This window comes from Prosopis cineraria, unplaced genomic scaffold (genome assembly GCF_029017545.1).
Source record: "Prosopis cineraria cultivar Desert tree isolate PC_DT_omini unplaced genomic scaffold, ASM2901754v1 PC11, whole genome shotgun sequence".
Classification (NCBI taxonomy): Eukaryota; Viridiplantae; Streptophyta; class Magnoliopsida; order Fabales; family Fabaceae; genus Prosopis; species Prosopis cineraria.
This window is the reverse complement of record NW_026555342.1, coordinates 20157529-20182389: the sequence shown is the minus strand read 5'-3', so window position 1 is coordinate 20182389 and position 24861 is coordinate 20157529. Positions and strand designations below refer to the sequence as shown.

At 33.1% G+C, this 24861-nt stretch overlaps 1 protein-coding gene and 1 pseudogene across 1 annotated transcript in view; both read left to right on the top strand.

Annotated features, from left to right (window-relative positions):
• The first annotated feature begins 6062 nt into the window (after positions 1-6062).
• LOC129286287 (BURP domain-containing protein 3-like) overlaps positions 6063-24861 on the top strand; it is a 22699-nt gene continuing 3900 nt past the window's right edge. The window contains exons 1-3 of the mRNA XM_054922282.1: positions 6063-6101; positions 6236-6341; positions 6560-6819. Coding sequence (XP_054778257.1) covers positions 6063-6101; positions 6236-6341; positions 6560-6819 — 405 coding nt within the window. The remainder of the gene's footprint in view (positions 6102-6235; positions 6342-6559; positions 6820-24861) is intronic.
• Positions 15737-16243, top strand: LOC129285889 (BURP domain protein RD22-like; annotated as a pseudogene).

Below are 24861 nucleotides of genomic sequence, written 5' to 3'. Positions count from 1 at the left end.
ACAGACGCACGAAAAAGAAAAGGGAAAGGGCAAAAACATCAGATTGAGATAGGGGTTTTTTGGTAATTTCATAAAGCAAAAAAAAAAAAACAAAATGAACTCCTTGAGCCGTAGTTTGATTTCAACTTGGATCTAAGAAGTGCATTATTTATATAATTTCCACCACGCCAATGCTCCTCTTGTTATCGTTGCTTCAAATACAAATAAAATACATTCTAAAAAATTTATTATTTATTTATTTTTATTTTATTTATCATGGTCATTGCATCAAGACTTTTCCTTGCGATAGAAACCCCTAAACCATAATTATTTTGTCTTATTTTCCATCTTTTGAATTGCAGAAACCTCAACCAAGCAAAATGTTGGAAAACTTTTTTCTAATTATTTTTTAATTAACGTTGTTTCGAAAGATGAATGTTAAAAATGGTTGTCTATTGCAAGTGGCAAATCGATTGACTTGTACAAAAACGGTCATGTACTGTTCTTTTCCTTATCAGGTCTACTAGATCTGTTTATAAATGCGGTCTTTTTATTACGTTATATGTGGATGAGGTTGAGGAGCCAGCTGAATTTTGCATTCACATCATTGCTTGTTTAAAATAAATGAATTCCAAGTTTGATTAATCAGTGTTAGTTTGGTTAAGAAATTAAAGTAGCTGCTTGCTATTTACAGAATTTGTAAATTCATCTCATATTTATTATCTCTTATTATCTCTCAATTTGCTACGAATTAAAATAGATCACTTCATGATGTGTGGAAAGCATGATTCTGACAGCGAACGTGTGCTTAATTTGCATCGATAATTTTTTTTTTTTAAGATGAAAACGTAAAAGGCATGACTTTGTTGATGTATTTAATTTCACTATAAACGTACTCTCTGATATTCACATTATTATTGTAGAAATTTCTACAAAAAAACATTACTGAAACTTTTCTTATAGGTGGACATTATTAAAGGTGTTAAAAATTTGAATATATATCTAATTATGTTTTAAAAATAAATATTAAATATTAAGTTAAAGTTTCATTAACCACAGTTTAAGGAATGTATGTTTGTGCATATATCACATACCAATCATGTCTATTTTCGGGGTATGATAGAAAGGTTAAAAAACAAGAGAAAAAGCTTAATCAAGTGATTAGAACCCTCAAATTCACTTCTAAACCACTGGAAAATGACGTCCAAGCTGAAAAAAAAAAAAAATTCTAGCTCCTTCTATTTTTCCTTCTTTCCTTTTCCTTTTTGTGGTGATTTCCTATTCGACATCTGTCATAATGAAGTGTTTCTATTTGTCACGTCCCAAAAATAGAAGATAATTGGTACAGGATGTGAACCATATAACACATTTCCGCAAACCTCTAACCTTAAACTCATTTCATTTTTAAAATGTAATCAAATTTATATTGAAATTTTAACATTTTTGATATTGGTCATTAAAATAAAGTTTAAAAAAAATTTCTGTAAAAATATCGACAAAACCCTGCTTGTAAATAGGATCATTCAAAACTCTACAATACAAAAAATATTCATAGGATATCATGTCAATCAAGAGCTTAGCTCTTCCAATGAACAGACAGCATATATACCAAAATAGAAGCCCTGGATGTAGCATATGTGAAGCACCTAATTAGACCTCTCCAAAATAAAATACATAAGCATTGATAGTTACATAAAAAGAAGAATTTCAATCAGTTCTTTACCCAACACATCTATGAGTTCTCATGGATCAACAGGGGGATTGGCATCAACTAGGGTATCTGAGACCAAAATAATTTTTCAGTAAATAACGTCCCAACAATAAATAATTGAATATAAGAAAAGATTTAAACAATTATGTAAGTTAAAGAGGCAACGATCTTTATAAAAATTTAATAAATTTCAAAATAAAATGATTCTATAAAATTTTAAATAAAATCTCGAACCATTAAAATCTCATAATAAGTAATATTATCACTTGATTGCAAGGAAGCAAATAAACAAAATCAATAATTATAAATAATTTACTATTTAAAACTAATGGGATGTAAAATTACCAAATAATCAATTTTATATAATAGGGACTTATCAGAACAATTAACAAACATGGACACGCAGTTTATGAGGGTAAATAACCAAATGCAGCTCTCGCCACGAAAACAAACGTGGACACACAGTCCACGAGAGTAAGTAACCAAATGCAGTCGAAGTCACAAAATAAACATGGACACACAGTCCACGAGGGTATGTAACCAAATGTAGCTGAGGCCACGAAACAAACGTGAATACGATGCTCACGAATAACTATCCCTCCGTTCCACGTGCATTGGCCATCGCACGGGGCTAGCACCTCCTATACACACCCTGCTAGCTAGGTGTATCATGGTGCGTCAAAGGCTAACAGAATTGCCATTAGCAATCAGTGTTTTGTATAAAGTATAAATCATGATAACTTCAAGAGCTAAAGAAATTTAATCAACAACATTAATCAATGCTAAAGTGACATATATTAATGACTGTAAATTATTGAAAATAATAGTTGATAAAAGGAAATTTCAAATATAAAAATTGGTTGGGACATTATTCACTTACTTATAGTACCCTCAAGTCTCCAAACTCATTTCTTATGACTCTATTTGAGCTTCCCTTCTCCCGAACATCCTATAATATATAATAATATTTTAATGGACTTTATTTTTTTAAAAACCAACAAGATCCCATTTTGGGAGAACCTACTCAACTAAAGTTAACAATAATAATTTTGAAGTTTTAAGAGCACAATTCATTCATAGAGATTTCTTCTTATGCTTTTTACCAAACATTTAATGTGTGACATTCCAAACCATTCAATAAAACATTAAACCTTTAATTCTATTGCCCAACCATTTCCAAGCATCTAAGTATAACTTCTAAAATGATAATGTACTTTATAACCTTTCAATTTTGTAACTCTTAACAATTCAAAACTCAAATAAGACTCCCTAACTTCTTAAATAAATTCCTTTGAAATGCTCAGATTAAAACTCTACTAAATAACATTTGAATCAATCATCCTTTTTGCCTTAATCATTAGAACTTTAGAAAATACACAATCAAGTAAAAAACTCTCCAAACAAGCATTTAATCAAACAATCTATGGGCATCAATCCTTAAACTAATATTAACCTCTTCTTCCTCAATATCACTTCCTTAAGATTTTACAATAGCAATGTTATAATCAATAATCCAATCAACTTCAATTAAAACTCAAACCCGCTCCATCATCTTTTTGTTTTACAACCACAAATTTCAACTTAAATCAAGCTTTTTCTTCATACATACATATCCAAACAGTCACGTTCATCAACAATAGAGGAGAAAAAAAAATTACAACTTAAATCATCAACTCATACACCCACTCACACGAAACAATCACTCACATGAAACAATAAATAAGAAGGAGACTTGGAGTTCTTATACCACACATTACCAAATGAAGATAGAGAAGGGAAGTAGAAATCGCACCTTAAGTTGAACAGGGGAGGGAAATTCTGAACACGATGCACTAAAGAGGGAGAAGAATAGAGTCACAGCAACCAACCATAAAGCAAAGAGACTTACAAGCAAAACCTCCATCTCTAACTACTCAGCTCCTCGCACCCAACAGCACCAGAACAAAAATAAAAATAGGAAAAAGATGAGGAAGACAGCAGCAGTTATGAACTCTTCAACGATCACCAGCGACACAGTGTAGGATGACAAAAAAGAAGAAGAATGAGATGAAGATAATGACGGAGAACGGAGGAGTTGGATGAAGATTCAAAACATTTAGCTCAAAATCCTCCAACTTCCTCTAACGAGAACGGTATGCACCATCAAAAAAGAGAAGAAAAGAAGAGGAAAATTGGGAAGACTTGACCGGAGGCAAAATGACGAGAACTCACCGAAAAAATCAAAGAGGAACAAAGGGAGCTAATATTGGCAAACAGCTTGAGTCGAAGGATCTAGACATTATTTTGGGAGAATGACAACTAAGGTCCTTCTAAGAACATTAATCCCAATTATGAACTATGAAATTTTGAAATCCCAATTAAGGACCGATAAAAAATGTAGTTTGTGAGGTGGGATTCATTAACGCGACTTGGGAATTCACTAACCCAACTTAAGAAAATTACTTACGTATATTGTGAAAATATGAAACCCCACTTGGGAATGGAATGTTTAAAAAAAAGCGCCACTTGAAAATTCACTAACTCGACTTGAAAAATTTTCTAACATATATTGTGAAAACATAAAACTCCACTTGAAAATTGATTATTTAATAAAAAACACCAATTTAGACAAGTCACTTTTTATTAAACAATTGATTCTCAAGTAGGGTTTCATTTTTTCACAATATACGTTAGAAATTTTTCAAGTCTAGTTAGTGAATTTTCAAGTAGTACTTTTTGTTAAACATTTCATTCCCAAGTGGGGTTTCATATTTTCACAATATACGTTAGTAATTTTCTCAAGTTGGATTAGTAAATTTTCAAGTCGCGTTAATGAATCTCACCTCACACAATACATTTTTTTTTATCACAATTAAGGACCATGGTCTTTAAATGAGAATTCAAAATTTTATGGTCCGTAATTGGGATTAATATTTTTAGAAGGTCCTTAATTGTCATTCTCCCTTTTTTTCATCCTTCTGCGCGTCTAATCGAGAGGGGAGAGAAATAAAAATCTGAGTATTAGAAAATTGCTAAAATTACAAGAGAAGGCACAACATTTCCTCTAATAACATAAGAGAAATGGGCACTTCTTGTAATTTTTCCTAAAATTTTAAACTAATAAAATTTAACCTATTATTCATAAGAATTCAAACTCTGGATCTTTAAATAAACTATTAGCATAAGTTTTACTAAATCACCACTTTTTATTTGTGATAAAATATAAATTGAGAGAATATATATATATATATTTGAAATTTTAAGGTCATTACACTATTCAACACCAGGTATGCCATCTTTATTTAAACATTGATAACCCAAAAAAATTATACCAATTGAAAATTTAGGGTATTAATTGTGTCTTCAAAAAAATTCCAAGACAAAATTGCTCTTTAATCTTAGTATAAATTGTTCAATTAAAGGTCAACATATTGCACCATTTTTAGAAACTTTTAGGGAAAATACTGTATTAATCAAAAGTTAAGAATACAAATTGTACCTAAAAAACCCTGAGGCAAATTTGTTATTTAATCTTACTTTTATGGTATTAGTGTTGGAGGACTAAAAGATATTTTATAAAATTAAGGGATCAAATTAAAATTTTATATAAAGTTAAAAATTAAAAGTACACTTTAACCTAATAAGAGTGTATGTACAAAGAAAAGTGAGTCTCTTATAAGAGTATTTATTCATACAACTTAGCCAAAAAAAATGATAGCCCAAAATATCTTGTAGTGATGGAGAAAATAATAGAAAAATTTGTCAAAGATAATCCATAAATAACTAATTAAATATTCAAACCCATAAAGTTAAGGTACACACAGATGACCCTAAAAAACACGGCCTAATTCATTCTTGAGTAATTTAAAAATGGTGTAATGTCATCTCTTCTTTAATAAACCGTTAGTTTTTCATTAGTAAGTGGAGAAAATTACATGCAGTGCTCCAAAAATTACAAATAAATCCCCAATAAAAAATTAATTTTACTTAAGTCCTTAAAATTACAAAATTAATATATACCAAAAGGTTTGATTGTTGATAGAATATAATGGTGCCATGCAATCCATATAATAAACCCCGCTTAATAAGATAAGATTTATTATTGTTGTCTCTCGTACCACATAGGGAAAATATCTTGGTGAGTGGTTCATATTTTATTAATTTATTATTATTTTTATTGTTATTATTATTATTACATTTATTACTTTTTTAAATTGTCGACCATTCATATATGATCTATGCATGGAATCCACACATCGCATGTGTATTTCCAATTGATATCCAAGTCTGGGTCCCATCTCTCTTGACCATATTTGATTACCATTTTCCCTCTGTCTATTTAATATCTTAAACTGATAATTATTTGCAGCTTCAATGCACAATTTTTCCAATGATGAAGTATCCACTCCAACCCATCGTTGCTTTTCTCATAGTAAGATCGCTTTCTTTCTTCTTCTTCTTCATCTTCTTCTTCTTTTCACTTTTTTCTTTTCTAATGAATCTAAAGCTAATGAATATTTATATTTTTACATATTATATTGAATAAATGAAATATTGAAATTGCAGGTTGCATTAGTAACGCATGCTGCTTTATCTCCTGAGCTTTACTGGAAGTCCATGCTTCCCAGTACTCCCATGCCTAAATTTATCGTAGATCTCCTTCACCCAGCTGGTTAGATTGTATTCTTCATTAGTAGTTTTCTTAGAATTTCAATCTTCACTTCACAAATGATACTGCCTCCGTTTCAAAATTGTATGTCTTTTGAGATATTTGCACACAAATTTATTAGAAACTAAATGCAGTTAATACATAAAAAATTGGCAAAATGAACACTATTATCAAATTTACCCCAGAAGCGTGACAAATTCTCCCTCCGTTTTCATGTATAGTCAATGCTGCGTCAAGTGATAGCACCACCGTCCACAGTGGCCGAGTTGAATTAGAAACAAGACTTTGCAATTTTCGGGTTTGTTATGCTGACTCTGGATATGATACCAAACTCCACAGTAACCCCAACACCACTCTCTTCTTCTGGGAAAGGGATTTGAAGGCAGGTCGGAGAATGAACTTTCTCTTCACGCTTGCCTCCAACCAAGCATCCTTCCTGCCTCGTGAAGTCGTGAAATCCATTCCATTTTCCTCAAGCAAGGTAGGTAGCGTCAGACTCATTCTACCATGTTTGTGAACACTGATATTCTGAAGAGTTAAAGATTATTTTCTCTCATAAACTTTTTTTTTACGTGTTAGGTATCTTGTACTGACACTAGTACAAAATATAAAATTTATGGGGTACTTTTACATCGGTTGGAAGGCAAACGGTGTAAAAAATAAAGACAGTGGTATTTTTGTAATTATCTTGAATTATGTAACACTTTTTACACCGGGTGTCCAGGCACCCGGTGTAAAAAGTGTTTACACCAGGTGCCTGGACACCCGGTGTAAAAAATGTTTTTTAAATTCATTTCTCCCTTCATTCATCAGTTCCCTCGACTCCTCCTTCTCGCGCCCTCCCTCTCGTCTCCCCTTCGTCCGCCTACTCCCCCTCCCCCTCGTCTTTTCCCTCGCCGGCTGCCCTCCCCCCCATCCGCCCAGCCTTCCCACCCGTCTGCTGAGCCTCCTCCCCCTCCTCCCCTCGCCGCCCACTCCCCCTCCCCCTCGGTCCGCCCAACCCCCTCCCCCTTATCTTGTCGCTCCCCCTCCCCCTCGTCGCCGCCCCCCCCCTCCCCCCCTCGGTTCGTCCCCCGCCCCCTTCCCCTCCCCCTAAGTCCGCCCAACCCCCCTCCCTCTCCCCCTCGTCCCGCCGCTCCCTCCCCCTCCCACTACCCCTTCCTCGGCTGCCTATCCCCTCCCCCTCGTCCCGCCGCCTGTCCCCCTCCCACTCCCCTTCCTCGGCCTTCCCCCTCCCACTCGTCCCACCGCCCACTCCCCCTCCCCCTCTCCCCTTGCCCACCCCTTCACTCTCCCGCCCCCCGCCCCTCTCCCTCCCTCTTGCCCCCCTCCACCACTCCTTCTCCCTCCTTCTTAGTGTTAAGCCGTTACTGCAGCTGCCACCACCCAAGTATGTGTTGAATATAAATTTTTAAATTTTATGATGTTTAAATTTAGTTTTTAATGATATTGATTGTTACTGGGAGTGCTGTTAGTAGCTTCATAAAGCCTCAGGTTGTTGCATGTGATTCATTTATTTGGTTTAAAATTGTTAATTTTTTCGTGTAAAATTTTCTAAAACTTTTGGGAAGTCCAATTTTTAGGGGAGACTCTGTCGAAATTTTTTTTAAATTTATTCTTTCCTTTAATTTTTTTAAATTTAGTTTTTAATGATATTGATTGTTGCTGGGAGTGCTGTTAGTGGCTTCATAAGGCCTCAGGTTGTTGTATGTGATCAATTATTTGGTTTAAAATTGTCAACTTTCTCTTGTAAATTTTTTTTAAAAGTCTTGGGAGATCCAATTTTTAGGGGAGATTCTGCCAAAATTTTTTCAAATCTTAATTTAATTAGGAACTTAGTTTTTTAAAATGGTTTGAAGATAATAACATTAGTTATATTCTTTAGGAGGTGACATATGGATCGTAGTTGGATGAATGCTAGACGAACGAGTGACGAGTATGATAATGGGGTGAAAGAATTTTTGGAATTTGCTAAGAAAAATGCTGTTGACAATAGTGAAAGGTTCTATTGTCCTTGTGTTAATTATTTGAATGAGAGGAGACTAGGTGTTCCTGAAATAAGAGAGCACTTAGTTTGTGATGGGATTTGCAAAAATTATACAATATGGATTTGGCATGGTGAACGATTAGAAAATTATAGTAACACATCTCAATGTGTGGGAGTTGATAATCTTGATGATGAAGTAGAAATGAATGAAGATCGATTAGAGGATATGATCCGTGATGTTGGGGAAGAGGCTTTTGAACGAACACATGTGTATGATAACTTGTGCACTGACGCAGAGAAGCCTCTATACCCGGGGTGCACTGATTTTAGTTTGTTATCTGGGGTGTTAAAACTAGTTACCTTAAAAGCAAGAGCTGGGTGGAGTGATCAAAGTTTCACATGGTTGTTAGAGTTACTTCAAATAATGTTTCCGAAGGGCAATGTACTACCAAATCGTTATTATGATGCCAAGAAGATCTTGTGTCCTATGGGTATGAAGTATAAAAAAATACACGCATGTCCTAATGATTGTGTGTTGTATAGAAAAGAGCTTGAAGGGGAGGAGAAGTGTCCGAAATGTGAGGCACCACGGTACAAAGAGAAGGGGGCTCCTACAAAAGTCTTATGGTATCTTCCAATTATACCAAGGTTCAAGCGTTTGTTTGCAAATACTAATGATGCAAAGAACTTGATGTGGCATGCAAATGAGAGGATATCTGATGGAAAACTTCGACATCCAGCCGATTCTCCTCAATGGAAGAAAATTGATCAATTGTTTCCCGAATTTGGCAATGAGCCAAGGAACTTGAGGCTTGGACTTTCTACCGATGGAATGAATCCTTATGGTAGTCTTAGTAGTATACATAGTTCATGGCCTGTTCTTTTGGTGATTTACAATCTATCACCTAAGTTGTGCATGAAACGGAAGTATATGATGCTATCCATATTGATTTCAGGACCAAAACAATTGGGAAATGATATTGATATTTACCTAAGACCTCTGATTGAAGATTTGAAAGTGTTGTGGGAGGTAGGTATGGAAATGTTTGATGCAAATCAGAAGGAGAATTTTAAATTATGTGCTATGATCTTTTGTACTATAAATGATTTTCCTGCATATAGAAATTTGTTTGGTTATAGCGTGAAAGGTCATAAAGCTTGTCCAATTTGTGAAGAAAGCACAAACTACCATCAACTTCAACATGGAAGGAAGACAGTCTACCTTGGCCATCAGAGGTTTCTTAGACGAGATCACCCATATCGTAGATTGAAGAAAGCTTTTCATGGTCACCAAGAACACAATGATGCTCCGGATGCTTTGACTGGGGATCAAGTATATGAATGTGTGAAAAATATTAATATTGTCTTCGGTAAGACTAAAAAGAATACTAGTACAAAAAGCATATAGAAAAAAAGGTCTATCTTTTTTGACCTCTCATATTGGCGCAATCTTGAAGTAAGGCATTGTATTGATGTTATGCATGTGGAGAAAAACGTTTGTAATAGTATTATTGGAACGCTTCTAAACATACCAGGTAAGACTAAGGATGGTGTGAATGCAAGATTGGATTTGAAAGAAATGGGAATACGGGAAGACTTACACCCAAGACCAGAAGGTAAACGAACTTATCGTCCCCCAGCCTCTCATACATTGTGCAAATCTGAGAAAACAAGTTTTTGTGAGTGTTTACATGGAATTAAAGTTCCTTCGGGGTATTCTTCAAATATTATGAAGCTTGTATCTATGAAAGAGTTGAAACTGGTAGGCTTAAAATCTCATGATTGCCATGTCTTGATGCAACAACTATTACCTTTGGCTATTCGAGGCATATTGAAAGAAGATTTAAGACTTATAATAACCAGACTTTGTTTCTTTTTCAATGCTATATGCAGTAAAGTTATTGATCCCCGTAAACTGGAAGAGTTAGAACAAGAAGCTTGTACTATCTTGTGCCAACTTGAGATGCACTTTCTTCCTACATTTTTTGACATTATGGTTCACTTAATAGTGCATCTAGTAAGGGAGGTAAAATTGTGTGGCCCTGTTTATTTGCGATGGATGTACCCAGTTGAGAGATACATGAAAATACTGAAAGGGTATGTCAGAAATCCATTTCGACCCGAAGCATCAATAGTTGAGAAATATGTTACTGAAGAAGCTATGGAGTTTTGTTCTGATTACTTGTCAAGTACAGAATCAATTAGACTTCCTAAATCTTGTCATGAGAAAAGGCAATATGGTCAAGACACACGTGGAGTATCAGTGAAGAGCATGAATCATGATGAATTACAAGAAGCACATTTGTATATCTTGAATAATATTGATGAAGTTAAAGATTACATATCTTCTTATAAAGAACTTTTAAAGGAAAAAAATTATCGCAATGAGAATGACAGAACAAAAGTTGTTGAAAGAGCATAATAGGACTTTTGTGAATTGGTTCAAGCAGAAAATTTTGAATGAAAGTGGTGTTTCTAAACAGTTAAATGGTTGGTTGGAGGTCCTAACTTTGATGTTATATGTTGGAGTGCCTATGATATTAATGGGTATTCCTTTTATACAAAGTCTTTGGATGAGAAGAGTATGGTGCAAAATAGTAGAGTTATGATAATGGCTGAAGCCGTACACTTTTCTAGTTCAAAAGATATGAAACCTAAACTAGCATCCAGGACTTACTTTGGGGTTATTGAAGAGATTTGGGAGGTTGATTATACAAAATTTAGAGTTCCTGTTTTCAAATGCAAGTGGGTTGACGTCAATAGTATTCGTGATCATAAGTTTGGATTTACAATGGTTGATCTTAAAAAACTAACTTTTGGAGATGAGCCATTTATTATGGCAGACCAAGCTAAACAAGTTTTCTATGTCACGGATCCAACAAATAAAAATTGGTCAATAGCACTTAAAGGAAAAAGGATGATTGATAGTAATGACGATCATGAATCAAATTTTAATATTTCTGAAACTCCTAACTTCTCAAGTGGGCTACCAATTTTGGATGTGGTAGATGAAGTAGATGATGAACATCCATAAGAAGTGATCACCATGAAGGGATATGGGAGAATATCTCTATATGAGTTTAGTTTTGAAATTAAAGTATGTTAATTTAGTTTAATTAAATTTATGTTGTGGGATTGTTTTTCTTAATTATCTTATCTTTGATTATTTTTTAAATTAATTTCATTTATTTGAATTAATAGGAATATGGAGAATCAAGGTGATGACACTCAGAGCCAATCAATTGGTGATGTTGCTCCTAGTGGGGAGCTAAGTCAGGGCACCCCTAGTGAGGAGCTGAGTCAGAGCCAGTCTGTGAGGAGGGGGAGACGTGGCACACGATTAAGAGATCTGACATTAAGTAGGAGTGCTGGGCATAGGTTACCAATTCAATTTGACCAGAGATGGAATCCGATAGGGCCACATAAAGCTAAGTTTGTTAGTTTTCTTGGCCTCCTCTCGCGTACCAAGCCTCCTATTGTGTTTGAGGACTAGCTTGATGTGCCAGAACGTGTGAAGGAATAGATTTGGGAAAGTATTCAGGTAAGTAATTAAAAATTAAAATTTTTTTATAGTTATATATTATTGGGCAATTATTGATTATTATCTTATGTCTTCATTATAGCTCACATACGATGTTCCATCTAATCAAGATTATCGACACAAATTGATTTCTTACTGTAAAACACGTTGGAGAAATTTTAAGACTGATCTTGCTAGAAGATATATCTTTATCGAGGTGCTAGAGGGTCAGGCTCGTCCCAATCCTCTTGATACATACCAGTTCCTTGATGAAGATACTTGGGAAGAATTTGTCAGGATTCGGACTTCTGAAAAGGCTATGGTTTGTTAACTTTTAATTTATTTAAGTTTTATTTAGATTTACTTTAATTATAAAACTAAAATTCAATTTATTAACAGGAAAAACGAGCTAAAGGGCGAGAAATTGTTCGCAGAATCAATGCCCCCACACCTTATCTCGTGGAGGTTATGCTAGAGCTGATGATATACTGATGGCAGAGAAACAGAAGAAGAGAGAAGAAGAAGCCAAGTCTGATCCTTCCATACTCTTTTCTCCACCATCACCTGTCTCTCGAGAGGAGAAATGGAGATATGGACATCAGTACAAGAAAGGAGGCTATACAAGTGAGACAGCACGGGAGATTGCCAAGAGGATTGTAAGTAAAATTATTATTCCTTGTCCCTTTAAATTTCTATACAATTGTATATATTATTAATTAATATTGTTATTTTTATATTATAGGATACTCTTAAGGAGCAACAAGCCCAAGGAAGCTTCATTTCAGAGGGCAGAAATGATATCTTAACAGTTGCTACAGGCAAGCCAGAGCATCCGGGTCGTGTGAGGGGCGTTGGATATGGTGTGGGCATTAAGGACTACTTTGGAGCACCTGCACGTCCCAATTCAGGAGGTGTAGTGACTAGAGAAGAGCTTGATACATTGATATCCACTGTGAGGCAACAGACTAAGGATGAGTTTGAAGCTTCATTTGAAGCTTGGCTTCTACAAATGAAAGAGCAAATGAAGGAGGAGATGATGAGCATGATGAGCTCACGACAAGAGACAACTGCTGAACCAGTTCATACATCTCCTGCATTTCATAGTACAAAAGGGAGTAATATTCTTGAGCATGTGTCAGAGGGTCCTTCTGGTGACAACATTGGTGAACCATGTGAGATATTTCTAAAGATCCTGATAAATGCTTGGTTGCTCTTGGTAGCATCTATAGCTTGGGGTCAACCATCCACCACAAGCAAATTCAAGATGATCAAGTAAGAGTGGTGGTTGCAGATCCAAAAGTGCCAGATGCTTTGGTTCCATTCCCTACTGATGAGGTGAAGACTGTGGTTGAAGCTGTTGGCAATTTTATCTTATGGCCCAAGAGACTTGTGAATCTAGTTCAAGCTGTGGTACGAAATTTCATAAATTTTTATTATGTAGCAACTTCCTAATATATGTTTTTTATTAACTATTTCTTGTCTTTTTATTATGTAGAAGCTTTCCTCGTCGAATCTCCCAAAGCTTCCACAACCCTCGTTGACTCCGCATCAGTGAATGATTTTAATGGCGTATGATTTATCATTCGAGTTCAAGAGTTTAAAATGGATCCGGAGGTTGTGGGTAAGAAAGACATGATAGTGACAATTGAACGGGAAGATTTGGTTCGACTTCTGTCAAATAATCAGCTTACCACACCACACATTGAACTATTTATGATGTAAGTATATTTTTCTTTAATATAATTGCATTGTTGTAAGTAAACTTAATCATCAAGTTTAGTAAACTAATATAATTGCATTGTTGTAGGTATCTTCATCATTTGTGCATTATATCGGCAAAGGTGATAAGTTTGGATTCCTTTGCCCTCATCACATGACAGAGAAAGGTAATACTCCAGAGTTAAGGGCCGCGTACCTCCAACAGAGAATATGTGAAGTCAAAAAGGACATTTTTATGGCTCCATATGTGCACTCGTAAGGATCAATTTATAATTAATAGTTTTTTAATATGGATTTACTTTAACTTGTATCATATTTAGCAGGGACCATTGGTAGTTATTTGTTCTTTCAATGAAGAGCAACACTGTCATCTTTTTATGCTCCCTCCATTACAAACTTGGGAAAGAAATGAAGAAGACGATAGACTTGTAAGAATACTTTTACTAAACTATTTAATTTAATTTTTTTTGAATATTTTTACTAACTTGGTAATCTTGATCATAGGGCAATGAGAACATATCAAAATGTAGTCTTACAAAAGCATGGACATGAGCTCAAGGATCCCACATGGATTGAGCCAAAGGTGATGCTATACTTTATTAATATATTCAACCATTAAGATTTCTTACTAATTTTTTATGATTTGTTCTTATATAGAGTCATAGACAACCGGTGAGGACGAACTTGTGCGGTCTATATATCATGAGACACATGCTCAATATTATCACATTAGGCATGACCGAATTTACAAAAGAGGTAAATATATATATTTTTAAAAATTTTATTTTATTATGTTATTTGAAATTGATTAATATGCCTACTTTATGAATTAAATTTTAGATGTTCGACAATTCAGATGCATTTTCTGAAGCTAAAATTGAAGACATCCGCATACGTTGGGCAACCTATTTTGTGGAGAACTTGTGAGGTTTTTTGTTACTTTTAGACATGTTTTAATTTTGATAGTTGACACAATTTAGATAATTATTAGTTTTCCTAATAGTTAAATAGTTTGATAAATACTTGATAAACAATTGTAAATGAATTGAGCTGTCTGATTTGGCAATTTTTATGCACAGAAATGGCAATTTTGACAATTTAGACAATTATTAGTTTTTTTAATAGTTAAATAGCTTTGTATAGTTGATAAATACTTGATAAACAATTGTAAATTAATTGAGCTGTCTGATTTGGCAATTTCTATGCACAGGAATGGGTAAAATCGATAAAATAAATATAATATAAAAAAATAAAATACTTTTTACATCGGTTATTACCACAACCGTTGTAGAATATAATATTTTTTACACCGGTTATGGTCATAACCGGTGTAAAAGGTACACCTTTTACACCGGTTTCGCTCCCAACCGGTGTAAAAAGTGAACCTTTTACACCGGTTGGGACTGGAACTGGTATAAAAGGTTCACTTTTTACACCAGTTGGGATAAGAACCGGTGTAAAAAGTTAAAGTAAATTTTTTTTAATTTTCTTGTATATAACTTTCAACATCGGCTCTATAACCGATGTAAAAATTTAATTTTTACATCGAGTTTATAACCGATGTAAAAAGAGGGACTTTCTACATCCCTTGGAACAACATCGTCTCGTTAACTGCTGTAAAAAGTCATTTTTAACCGCTGTAAAAAGTCATTTTTGTACTGGTGTGAAGGGCAATATGTCCCTTTAAACAATTTTTTTCATTAAGAGCAAAATCACTCCTTTGTCAGAGACCCATAATCTTCGCTCCATTATCTGCTATCTCAGCTCACACAGTGACAATAAGGTATTCTGACCCATTTTGACTAACTGATGCGGGCTAAAGGGGCTAGAAATGACAGTGATAATAGCTTGAACCAAGCCTAATGATTTTAGTAGTAAGTGGTGGCAAAATGGGTTAGAATGCCTCACTGTCATCATGCGCGGGTCTCACAACTATTCCAAGTATGTTAGCAGATAATGGAGATGATGGGTCTCTGATGGAGGCAATTTTCCTCTTGAAAAATTGTTCAAGAGAAATATTGCCCTACCATTCAGTAGAGTGCCCAACTCTCCTTAAAAAAAGGTTTAAAGGGAAAAATGACTTTTACTCCTATTTTGAAATTAAGATGGGAAAAGCAGATAATTTATGTCTCTGTGATTCTTTACTAATAGATGGCTGAGATATTAAACAAATTTGATGTGAAGCCTGAGTCAGTAAAAGCTGAGGTTATGAATAATACAATTAAACTTTGTGAGGAGTCAGGGATTAAAGGAGAAGAGAAGTATTGTGCCACGTCATTGGAATCCATGGTTGATTTTATCACTTCCAAGCTTGGGAAAAATGTGGAAGCTTGGTCTACGGAGGGGAAGAAGGAAACAAAGAAGCAATAGTACACAATAACTCAGGGAGTGAAGGTGGGAGAGGCCAAAGTGGCAGCGTGCCACAAGCTTAATTATGTGTATGCTGTGTTTTACTGTCACAAAATAGAGAACACAGTGGCCTATATGGTGTCGTTGAAGGGGGCTGATGGGAGCAGAGTGAAAGCTGTGAGTGTATGTCACAGAGACACGTCACAGTGGAATCCAAAACATTTGGCCTTCCAAATGCTGAAAGTGAAACCAGGGAGTGTTCCTATATGCCACTTCCTTTTCCAAGACACTATTGCGTGGGTTCAAAGATGATTTCACATATTAGGTGAATTTCACGAATTTGGATTCCATGCCTTTTCCAACTAGATGCATCCAGTGCCTATCTCCACGTGTCCTTATCTAATACTCTCAATATAGTCAATGGTTTTAAAGAATTTATGCAACCACATTCAGTGTTCACCCAATCTTTCTCTTTGCATTTTTTTTTTTTTGCCTAAAACGTGATAACACGTAAGCCCATAAAGTCACAAGCTTCAAAACGTGAATTTATAGTTTTTTTATTTAAAGGTAAATATTCAGATGCATTAAAAAGAAAATAATAAAATGAGCCAAAAATTAGAAGAAGAAACAAAAAGAAGGTAGATGCGCATCCGTTTCCATTGATTTATATTCCCTACTCCATATACATCATCTAATTACATCTTCATGTTTTGCAAATGACGAATCAAACACCATCTCCAATCCTCATGTTGCGAATCTTCCAACCCATTCATCGTATTACAAGTTTACAAAAAAAAAAAAAGAGTTTTTTATTCTAAAAAATTGATATTTCAAGTGTGGGAGCTAGTTCAGCTCACGTTCTACTGTAGCACATTGTCTTTCATGGTCGGCGACTGGATAGAAGAAGAACACAGCACAAGAACATTACTAGAAAGAAAACTACACCTAGTGGTGAGGCTGGAGAAGAAGAACATAGCATAGAAAGGTAGATGGAGTGCAGGATAATTGTTTAAGAAAGTTCTGAAAATACGGCGAGAGACATAGAAGACGCACCCATTAATGTTTGATGGCACCAAATAAGGAAGGTAATCTTTTTTTTTTTTTTTAGCCCAGAATATAAGGAAGGTAATCAAAGGTATATCTTATCAACGGAGGCAACGAAAAACAGGGGAGGATTGAGTGAATACCAACTCCGGTTGAATCAACTCTTTAAAGCCGTTGATTGTCTCGAGAGGCATGTGATGAGAACTCGTGGAGACAGGTACTGGATGCATGTAGTTGGGACAGGCATGGATCCAAATCCGAATTTCACTGCTGACTCATTTAAATAAGAGAGTTTGTAGATGGTATGTACTACTTGTGTATCATTTAATTAAGCCTTCTAATTATCGTTCTTTCTTACTAACCATCACCATAAAAAGAGCAAAAACAACGTGCACTTCTGCCTTTGACAAGCAATTTCAATCTTCTCTGTAGAAACAAATTTGATTCTCTAGAATGCGTTTAAATTATAATAGAAGAAAAATAGACGTTTTGTACGAATAAAGAAAGTGAATCTCATTTAAGAGTATGCATTTATACAACTTAGCCAAAACAAAATTGATGGCCCAAAATATCTTACAGTAGTACAGTAATGGAGAAAATAATAGAAGAATTTTGTTAAAAATCTACCATAAGCAACTAAATATTCAAATCCATACATAAAATTAAGGGTTAAGGTCCACTGATCACCCTATATGCCACCCTTAAGTACCTCGTTGTTAATAGATTGTCAATTTGACCATTAGTGAACATAAAATCAGTTTTTTAAAGACTCAAAATACAAGACTCAAAATTAAATCAGTTTTTAAAATCAATTTGACCATTAGGGAAAATTACATATAAACTCAAAAAATTACAAATAAGTTTTTTAAAATACTCAAAATTAAAAATATGTGTCACACTATAACATAAAATCACAATTAACTGAATTTCACGTATTAATAAAAGTTTATTATTTAATCAAAATCACATAAAATTATATACTTTTCTAGTTTTACTCCTAATAATGCCACAATTAATATTATGATCCCCGTAGGTAAATCACACAATTAATATTTTCTTCCTTTTCAAGATAAGAGCAAAATTATCCAATTACTTAAAAATATTATGACACCCTTTACATTTAGGGACAAATAATTTTCTAGAAAACATTCTATATGAGGAAGTATAATTTAATCAAAATACAATTTTAATCACTAATTAATGTGGATGAGTGACGTTCTACCCTCATTTATCACTTAAGTTGAGCTAAAAGTAATCAAATTGAATCAAAGATTTAAACGAAGGTAAGCAACAAATGAGGAAACAAGTCTAAGCTATGGTTAATGTTAGTGGTAGTTTTAATACCCAAGCTGTGACATTTATGATAGCCTTGCTTACATCCTGATTAATGTACAGCTTTTCCCTTATATGTATTGCAAACATTGAATCAGTCTAGGTCTCTCATGGGCCCGTTTGATTCAAAGAATACTTGGAAATAGAATGATGTTTAAGACTATTTTGTTTGTGATGTTATGGAGGAAAGAGGATGCAAAAGGATAAAAATGTTTGGTTCATATTAAAAAAAAAAAGGATTAATGAGCAAATAGGATCCTGAACTCTTACTTAAAAATTACTTTGAACCTTGAACTCTTCAAATATGAAAAATAAATCATAAACTTTTAAATTCATAGCAAAATAAACCTTGACTATTACTTTTTTAACATTGTTACTGTCGACGCAGGTACTATAACAGGTATGGTTAAATTTGTAGGAAAATAAACCTTGAACAGTACCTGTGTGGATAGTAACAGTGTTAAAAAGTTACTGGTTTGAGTTTATTTTGCTTTGAATTTGAAAGCTTAAGGTTTATTTTGCATATCTTAAAAGTTCAAGATCCAGGATGATTTTCGAGTAATTGGTCAGGGTTCTATTTGCTCATTAATCTTAAAAAAAATCATGGGAATAGATTGTATTATTGAACCAAAAGAAAAAAGTACCCTTGTGCTTTGAAGAGAACCCTGACGATGTTCCAAAAATTAATCAAAAATATTACTATACCTTTATAGAAAGAATCCATATAAATTAATCAAAACAATCCAGATAAAGGTCCTGCAAAGCTAATTAAATATCTAGAAGTCTCGCACATTTATTCGAGAAGGCTTTGCATTCAAGTAGTCATCTCGTCATCTTTATATGAGCCTTGTTTATCTCATCCCATGTGAGTCCCTGTACTCCCAAAAATTGACTATCTATATATGTATATATACTTCCTTTGCTCTATACAAATCAATAGGACCGAGCATTCTTGACTCTTTTCGTATTTCAGCAAATTGTAACATCCTTTATCCAGACCCGACACGTAGAAACATGTTGAGACTTCTAAAAATTGCTAGGAGGGTTTGAACACATCAGAATGGGTAAAACGCAGTACTGTGGGTATTGCATGAGATAACAACAACTATGTTTTGTATAAATGAAAATATGAATGGAAAATTATGTTTGTACTCCTAACAAAAAATAATAAAATAAAAAATGAATATGGTTATGATTATGATAGTGATGGATATTGCATAAGTTAACCACTCATTTGTATGCTTTCATTATTCATATGCCGTCTCCTTTAGGCAACCCAATGTGCTGTTAATTAATGTCATCTTAGACACAGTGATATGAATGGCATAAACGCGTAGCTCTGGCATTTTTATGAAAGTGATAGAGCGACCAATTATATGAAGCTTCGCTTGGTTTCAAAGGCATGTGCTGCCTTAAAGATTTTATAGGAACTCTGAAAAAAATATAAATAAAGTATTCTCATAAAATCTTACAATTGTTATTAACAAAAATCATTGATTTTAATTATTTTATTTTTTAAGAGTTTAAGATATATATATATATATATATGTATGTATGTATGTATGTATGTATGTAAATCTTTTGTTCAAATTTATTATAATATAAAATGACATATTAAAAATCTGTATAGTCACCCAATAAGGCTTATATAGAATTATTAAATGTCTATTAAGAAGACTCGTTTTCTTTTATTTGATTTACAATTATGAAAACGCATGCTTGATGACTAAGACTAGACATTATCAATAAATCAATAAATTTAAATTATCTTACTTGTATGGTTACTTTCTAAGATTGATCAGAAGAGACAAATTTAAAAGAAATCAATGAATGTGCATAGATCCATGCATGGCATGCATTGGGACCCAACAACTTTTTTTAAAGGGACCCACAATTTATTCAGAGAGTTTTGAGCAAATTCAATTTTTTTTAAAGGGAAAATCACATCCAATGATCACTTTAATAAATTATTTATAGATAAAGATTAACAGCAAGTTTTATTTGAGAAAAGACAAATCACGTTTTTATTTTAACAATAATTTATTTTATATTGATGCTTATCTATAAATAATTTTTTTGAATATTTTTTTAATGTGATTCCCCTTTTCTAAAATAGATGAAAATCTAAACAGTGGGTGTGTCTATGTCTGTGTTTGTGTGTGAATGCATTGCTTGCAAATTTACCAAACTCTTCAATTTTAAGTGGAAATAGCAACTTGCCCGGGTTCCTCAAACTTTTGCAAAACATATATAAATTCAAAATAATTTATTAAAAATTTTCAGAGACAACCTTTTATGATACATTCAGATTAGTAAAGAAAAAATAATAATAAAATCCTTTCAAATTATATAAATAATAATTTCGTTCCTCGAAATACCATGATATCAATCAAGTTTTTAGAGACCTCTTTGTCAATAACTTTTTTAAAAAAAATATCATTTTACCCTTATTTAAAATAATAGATCCAATCACAACTTTTATTTAAGGAATCATAATTTTTGTTCTGTAAATCATAAGAGTTGAACAAGAAATTATAATTTTGTCAAGTGTTCTGTTATTGAAAAAAAGCTTCACTCACAATTTTTCTTTAAAGAATAACAACTTTTGTTTGTGAATTGTAATAGTTAAACAAAAAATCACAATTTATCAAATATAATTTCTATTAATGAAAAATAAGTTTTTAAAAAACAAACTCCATTCATAACCTTTGTTTAAATAATAACAACTTTTCTTCAAACAATCACAAGAATTGAACAAAAAATTATAATTTATCAATAAGGATAAAATAGTGTTTTTCCTAAAAAAGCTATTGATAAAGAGGTCTTTAAAGATTTTATTGATATTATGATATTTTAAGAGATTAAATTATTATCTATATAATTCGAAGGAATTTATTGTGTCATTTTTTATAAGTAAACGTGCCTAAGTACACTGCTTTCAAAATGGTCCGGTGAGAAAATTTTGTTGAGTGGAAGGGTGATATACATTGAAATATCGAGAATAAAATGTGATGGTCCAACAATACAAATACTTTGTTCAAAATTAAATAAACTAGCATTATTGATCACATCATAATTGAATCTCTTATGTTCATTCAAACTTAGTAATTAATGTTAACATTATTATATCCAAAAATTTGAGATATCTCATTAACTTATTGATATTTTTTAATAAGACATTCACTTAGTTATTTAAGATTGAAGATTGAAGATTTGCTTTTCCTACATATGTACACATAAGCACTGCTACAAAAACAAAAAGGTTAAATGATAAATTTGCCTTGAAATCTTGAGAGTTTAAAGTCAAATGTTTAACATTTATCTTCAATGAATGATCTTTAAGTTTATGTCACACTCAAGAATTAATGAGTCATGACAAGGAGTAGCCGAAAATTATCTTACGAAGAACTTTCAAAATAAGTCCCAATTTGGCCAAATGTGTTTTAGATATATGTGAATATCTAGAATAAGATGTGTTAGGCGGCAAAGACTTTTTCTCGTTCAAAAACAAATTAACATCACATCGAAGATGCTTGTCAACAACATTGAATTTCTCATCATTACTCTCCGTAATTAATGCCACTATTATTTAGAAATCAAGAAAAGCATAACCTCATCCACTCGTTTGTTTTAATATTTTTTAGTGAATATTTTAAATTGGGTTAAGGTTTTTTCCCCTTAACCAGTGTTCTGAAAAGTAAACTGGATCTAACGGTCCAACTGCCGACCGGCCACAACAACAGCTCAGTTCTCTTAAAAACAAAAACAAAACCATTGTTATGATCGAATCAAATCGACCATATTGAGCCAGAATAGACTGGAAAACTGCTATTGGACTAGAACCTGGATTGGATGATTCTTAGAATTTTGTTGAGATTTTTTTCTGGTGAGAGAAGAGAAGAGAAGAGGGAGCTTTTGATGAGAAGGAGAAAAGGGCAGAGATAAGAAGGGAGAGGAGGAATTTTTTATGTATCAAAGAGAAATAACTTACTGATAAATATTGAAAAATGATGAAAGCTTGTCATTGGAAGGAAGATCAGACATACTGGAGAGGAAGACATGCTCGCTGGAAAAATGAGGACTCTTTCCAGACAAGATGAAGGATAGAGATCGGGGAAGTTTAAAACTTTTAAAAATCATGACCTTCTCACTTTTTTATTATTGCACGCCTCCTCCCAACATTCATGAAAAAATGATAAACGTTAAGACGTAGAGTCTAATATCTAATGACCTGACTTTCTATTATTAATTAAATTTATATACATGTATATATTAAATATTATATATATAATATTTTTTTATTTAATTATTGTATCACCGGCTTGACCATTGTATGGAAACTTGGATTGAATCGCCGGTTCAGCCCGTGAACTAATGACCTAGTCTCTTTTCGGTCAGAGTTTTTACCTAAACTGGCCAGCCACTGACCCGAGATAACTTGGCTAACCCAATAGCTGGGTTGCGGGGTCAATCAGGTCACTTTTTAATTTTTTTTATTTTTTTTTTTTGAAATTGAAAAAACCAAATAAGAAGTAAAAAATTCAGCTTGAAAATTAAAAAAGTGAGGCAATGGAGTGCTAGACAATTAAACTAGATTTCACTGTCTGCAATTTAAACTTCAAATAAAAGGCCTTAATTTTAAGTTCTAACTAAAAGATTCAGTATTCTTTTAAGTTAATTGTGCCTTAATTGTTTTAATCTTCCTTATTTGTTGTTGTTCATTTGTCTGATTGTTGTTTGGTATTTATAAATTATGACTGTCATTATTGATGATTTTAGCATTCGTGATGATTAGTTTTGGACTTTTTAATGATTGAAGGGTTATAAATTGTAATTGTAAGAATGAATATTTAGAAAGTTGTATTTTATTATTGTTAAACTTTTGGGTGGTTGTAATTCTATAATTATTGTTATATTTGTATCATGTATTAGAGATAGTCTTGGATTTGGTTGAATATTTTCATGATTGATTTCTTTTTATTTAAATGTTATTATTTTTAATAATAATCGGTTTGCCCTCTGGGTTGACACTCAGTTCAATCCAATTGAACCACTAACCCATAACTCGTTAGCTTGACCATTTAATGACCGGGTCTAGTTTTTTTAGTACTTTGGGCTTGACGATTCAGTTTAATAGTTTAGATCATATGAACTATAAACCATTGGCTTTTCTCATTCATGGGTTAGTCCAGTTTTTTAAAAACATTGCCCTAAGGATATTTTAATACCCCAAACTTACATAGGGTGCAATTCCTTGTTACATTTATAAATGGTGCATTAGAAATCCTGACATTAAAAAAATTAATTTTAATTATTAAGTGACTCAAAAATTATCAAAAAAGAAAAAATTACAAAAAAGCATCCAAAATATTACACATAAGTACCGTATAAAAAAATTAATACTAATTAAATTCCCCATGTTACATATAGATAATAAAATACAAATGTTACTTCTTATGTAACGATCCTAAATTTTTAATTGAATAAAATTTCTCCTCCAATAAATATTTTATTTAAATAAGTTTTTTTTAACAAATTTGGTTTTTATTTTATTTTATTTTAAATTATAAAAAAATTATGCCCTTTTTTTTGTGCCTTCTTATATAGTTTTCTTTATGTCCTTTTCTTGTAATTTCCATAATTTTCTTATTGCCAGATTCTTCTACTCTTCGGGCGGAAATAAAAAAACAGAGCATCTCATTCTTTTTCTTTTCACCGCCATTACTCTCCTCTAGTCTCCCCAACAGTCCATTCCTTTGGCTCTTCTCATCAATTTCGTTTGCACGCCTTCAACCTGTGCTCCTTCACTGTTGTTCGTTCGTCCGTTTTCGCGCAGCCGAGAGGTTGAATCTCCTTCCCCATTGCAGCTCTGTTTTCGTGACTGAAGAGGTGTGTGTAAGCGTGTTCAACATTTCTCTTTCTTTCTCCTTAGCTGCTGGAAATTTCGTGTCGTTGAAGTAGGGTAGCTTGATTTCTTTTTTTTTTTTTTTTAATGGCTGGAAATTTCTGGTTCTTCTTCTCATTGGTAGCAAGTGGAGCCCTTTTCTTTTCCTTCCATAGCGTCATTCACATGCTGATTCAAAGTGGTGGCACTGCTATTTCGTTTGAGGTGAGTGTCCTGTTCTTTTTCTCCCTTCTCTTCGATTTCTAGAGCAGCATCGAATCATCATTTTTTTCCTGCTCTGGTTGGTTGATGCAATACACCCCTTTTGTTTTCTTTCACGGCTGCCGTGTTCTTCCTTCATTAAAAAATATAAACATTTTATTTTTTTAGATAAGTTAAATATTTAAAAATATAAAATATTTTTAATCTTTCAAGATATATTATTATATTTTTTTTTAAGTATTTCTATTAACAGTGACTTTATATTTATTGTAGGATACTCAATAGAGGTTAATATAAAAAGATAGGATTAGTTAAAAAGTAAGTAACTACTTTATTGAGAGGTGAGATTTGATTATAAATGCCTTATATTTTGAATGGAAGAAGTAGAAATTTTAGAAGGAATTGAGGGCTAGTTTTGGTTATATTGGGTGTTATTTTTCTATGATGTTGAGCTGAATAATGATGA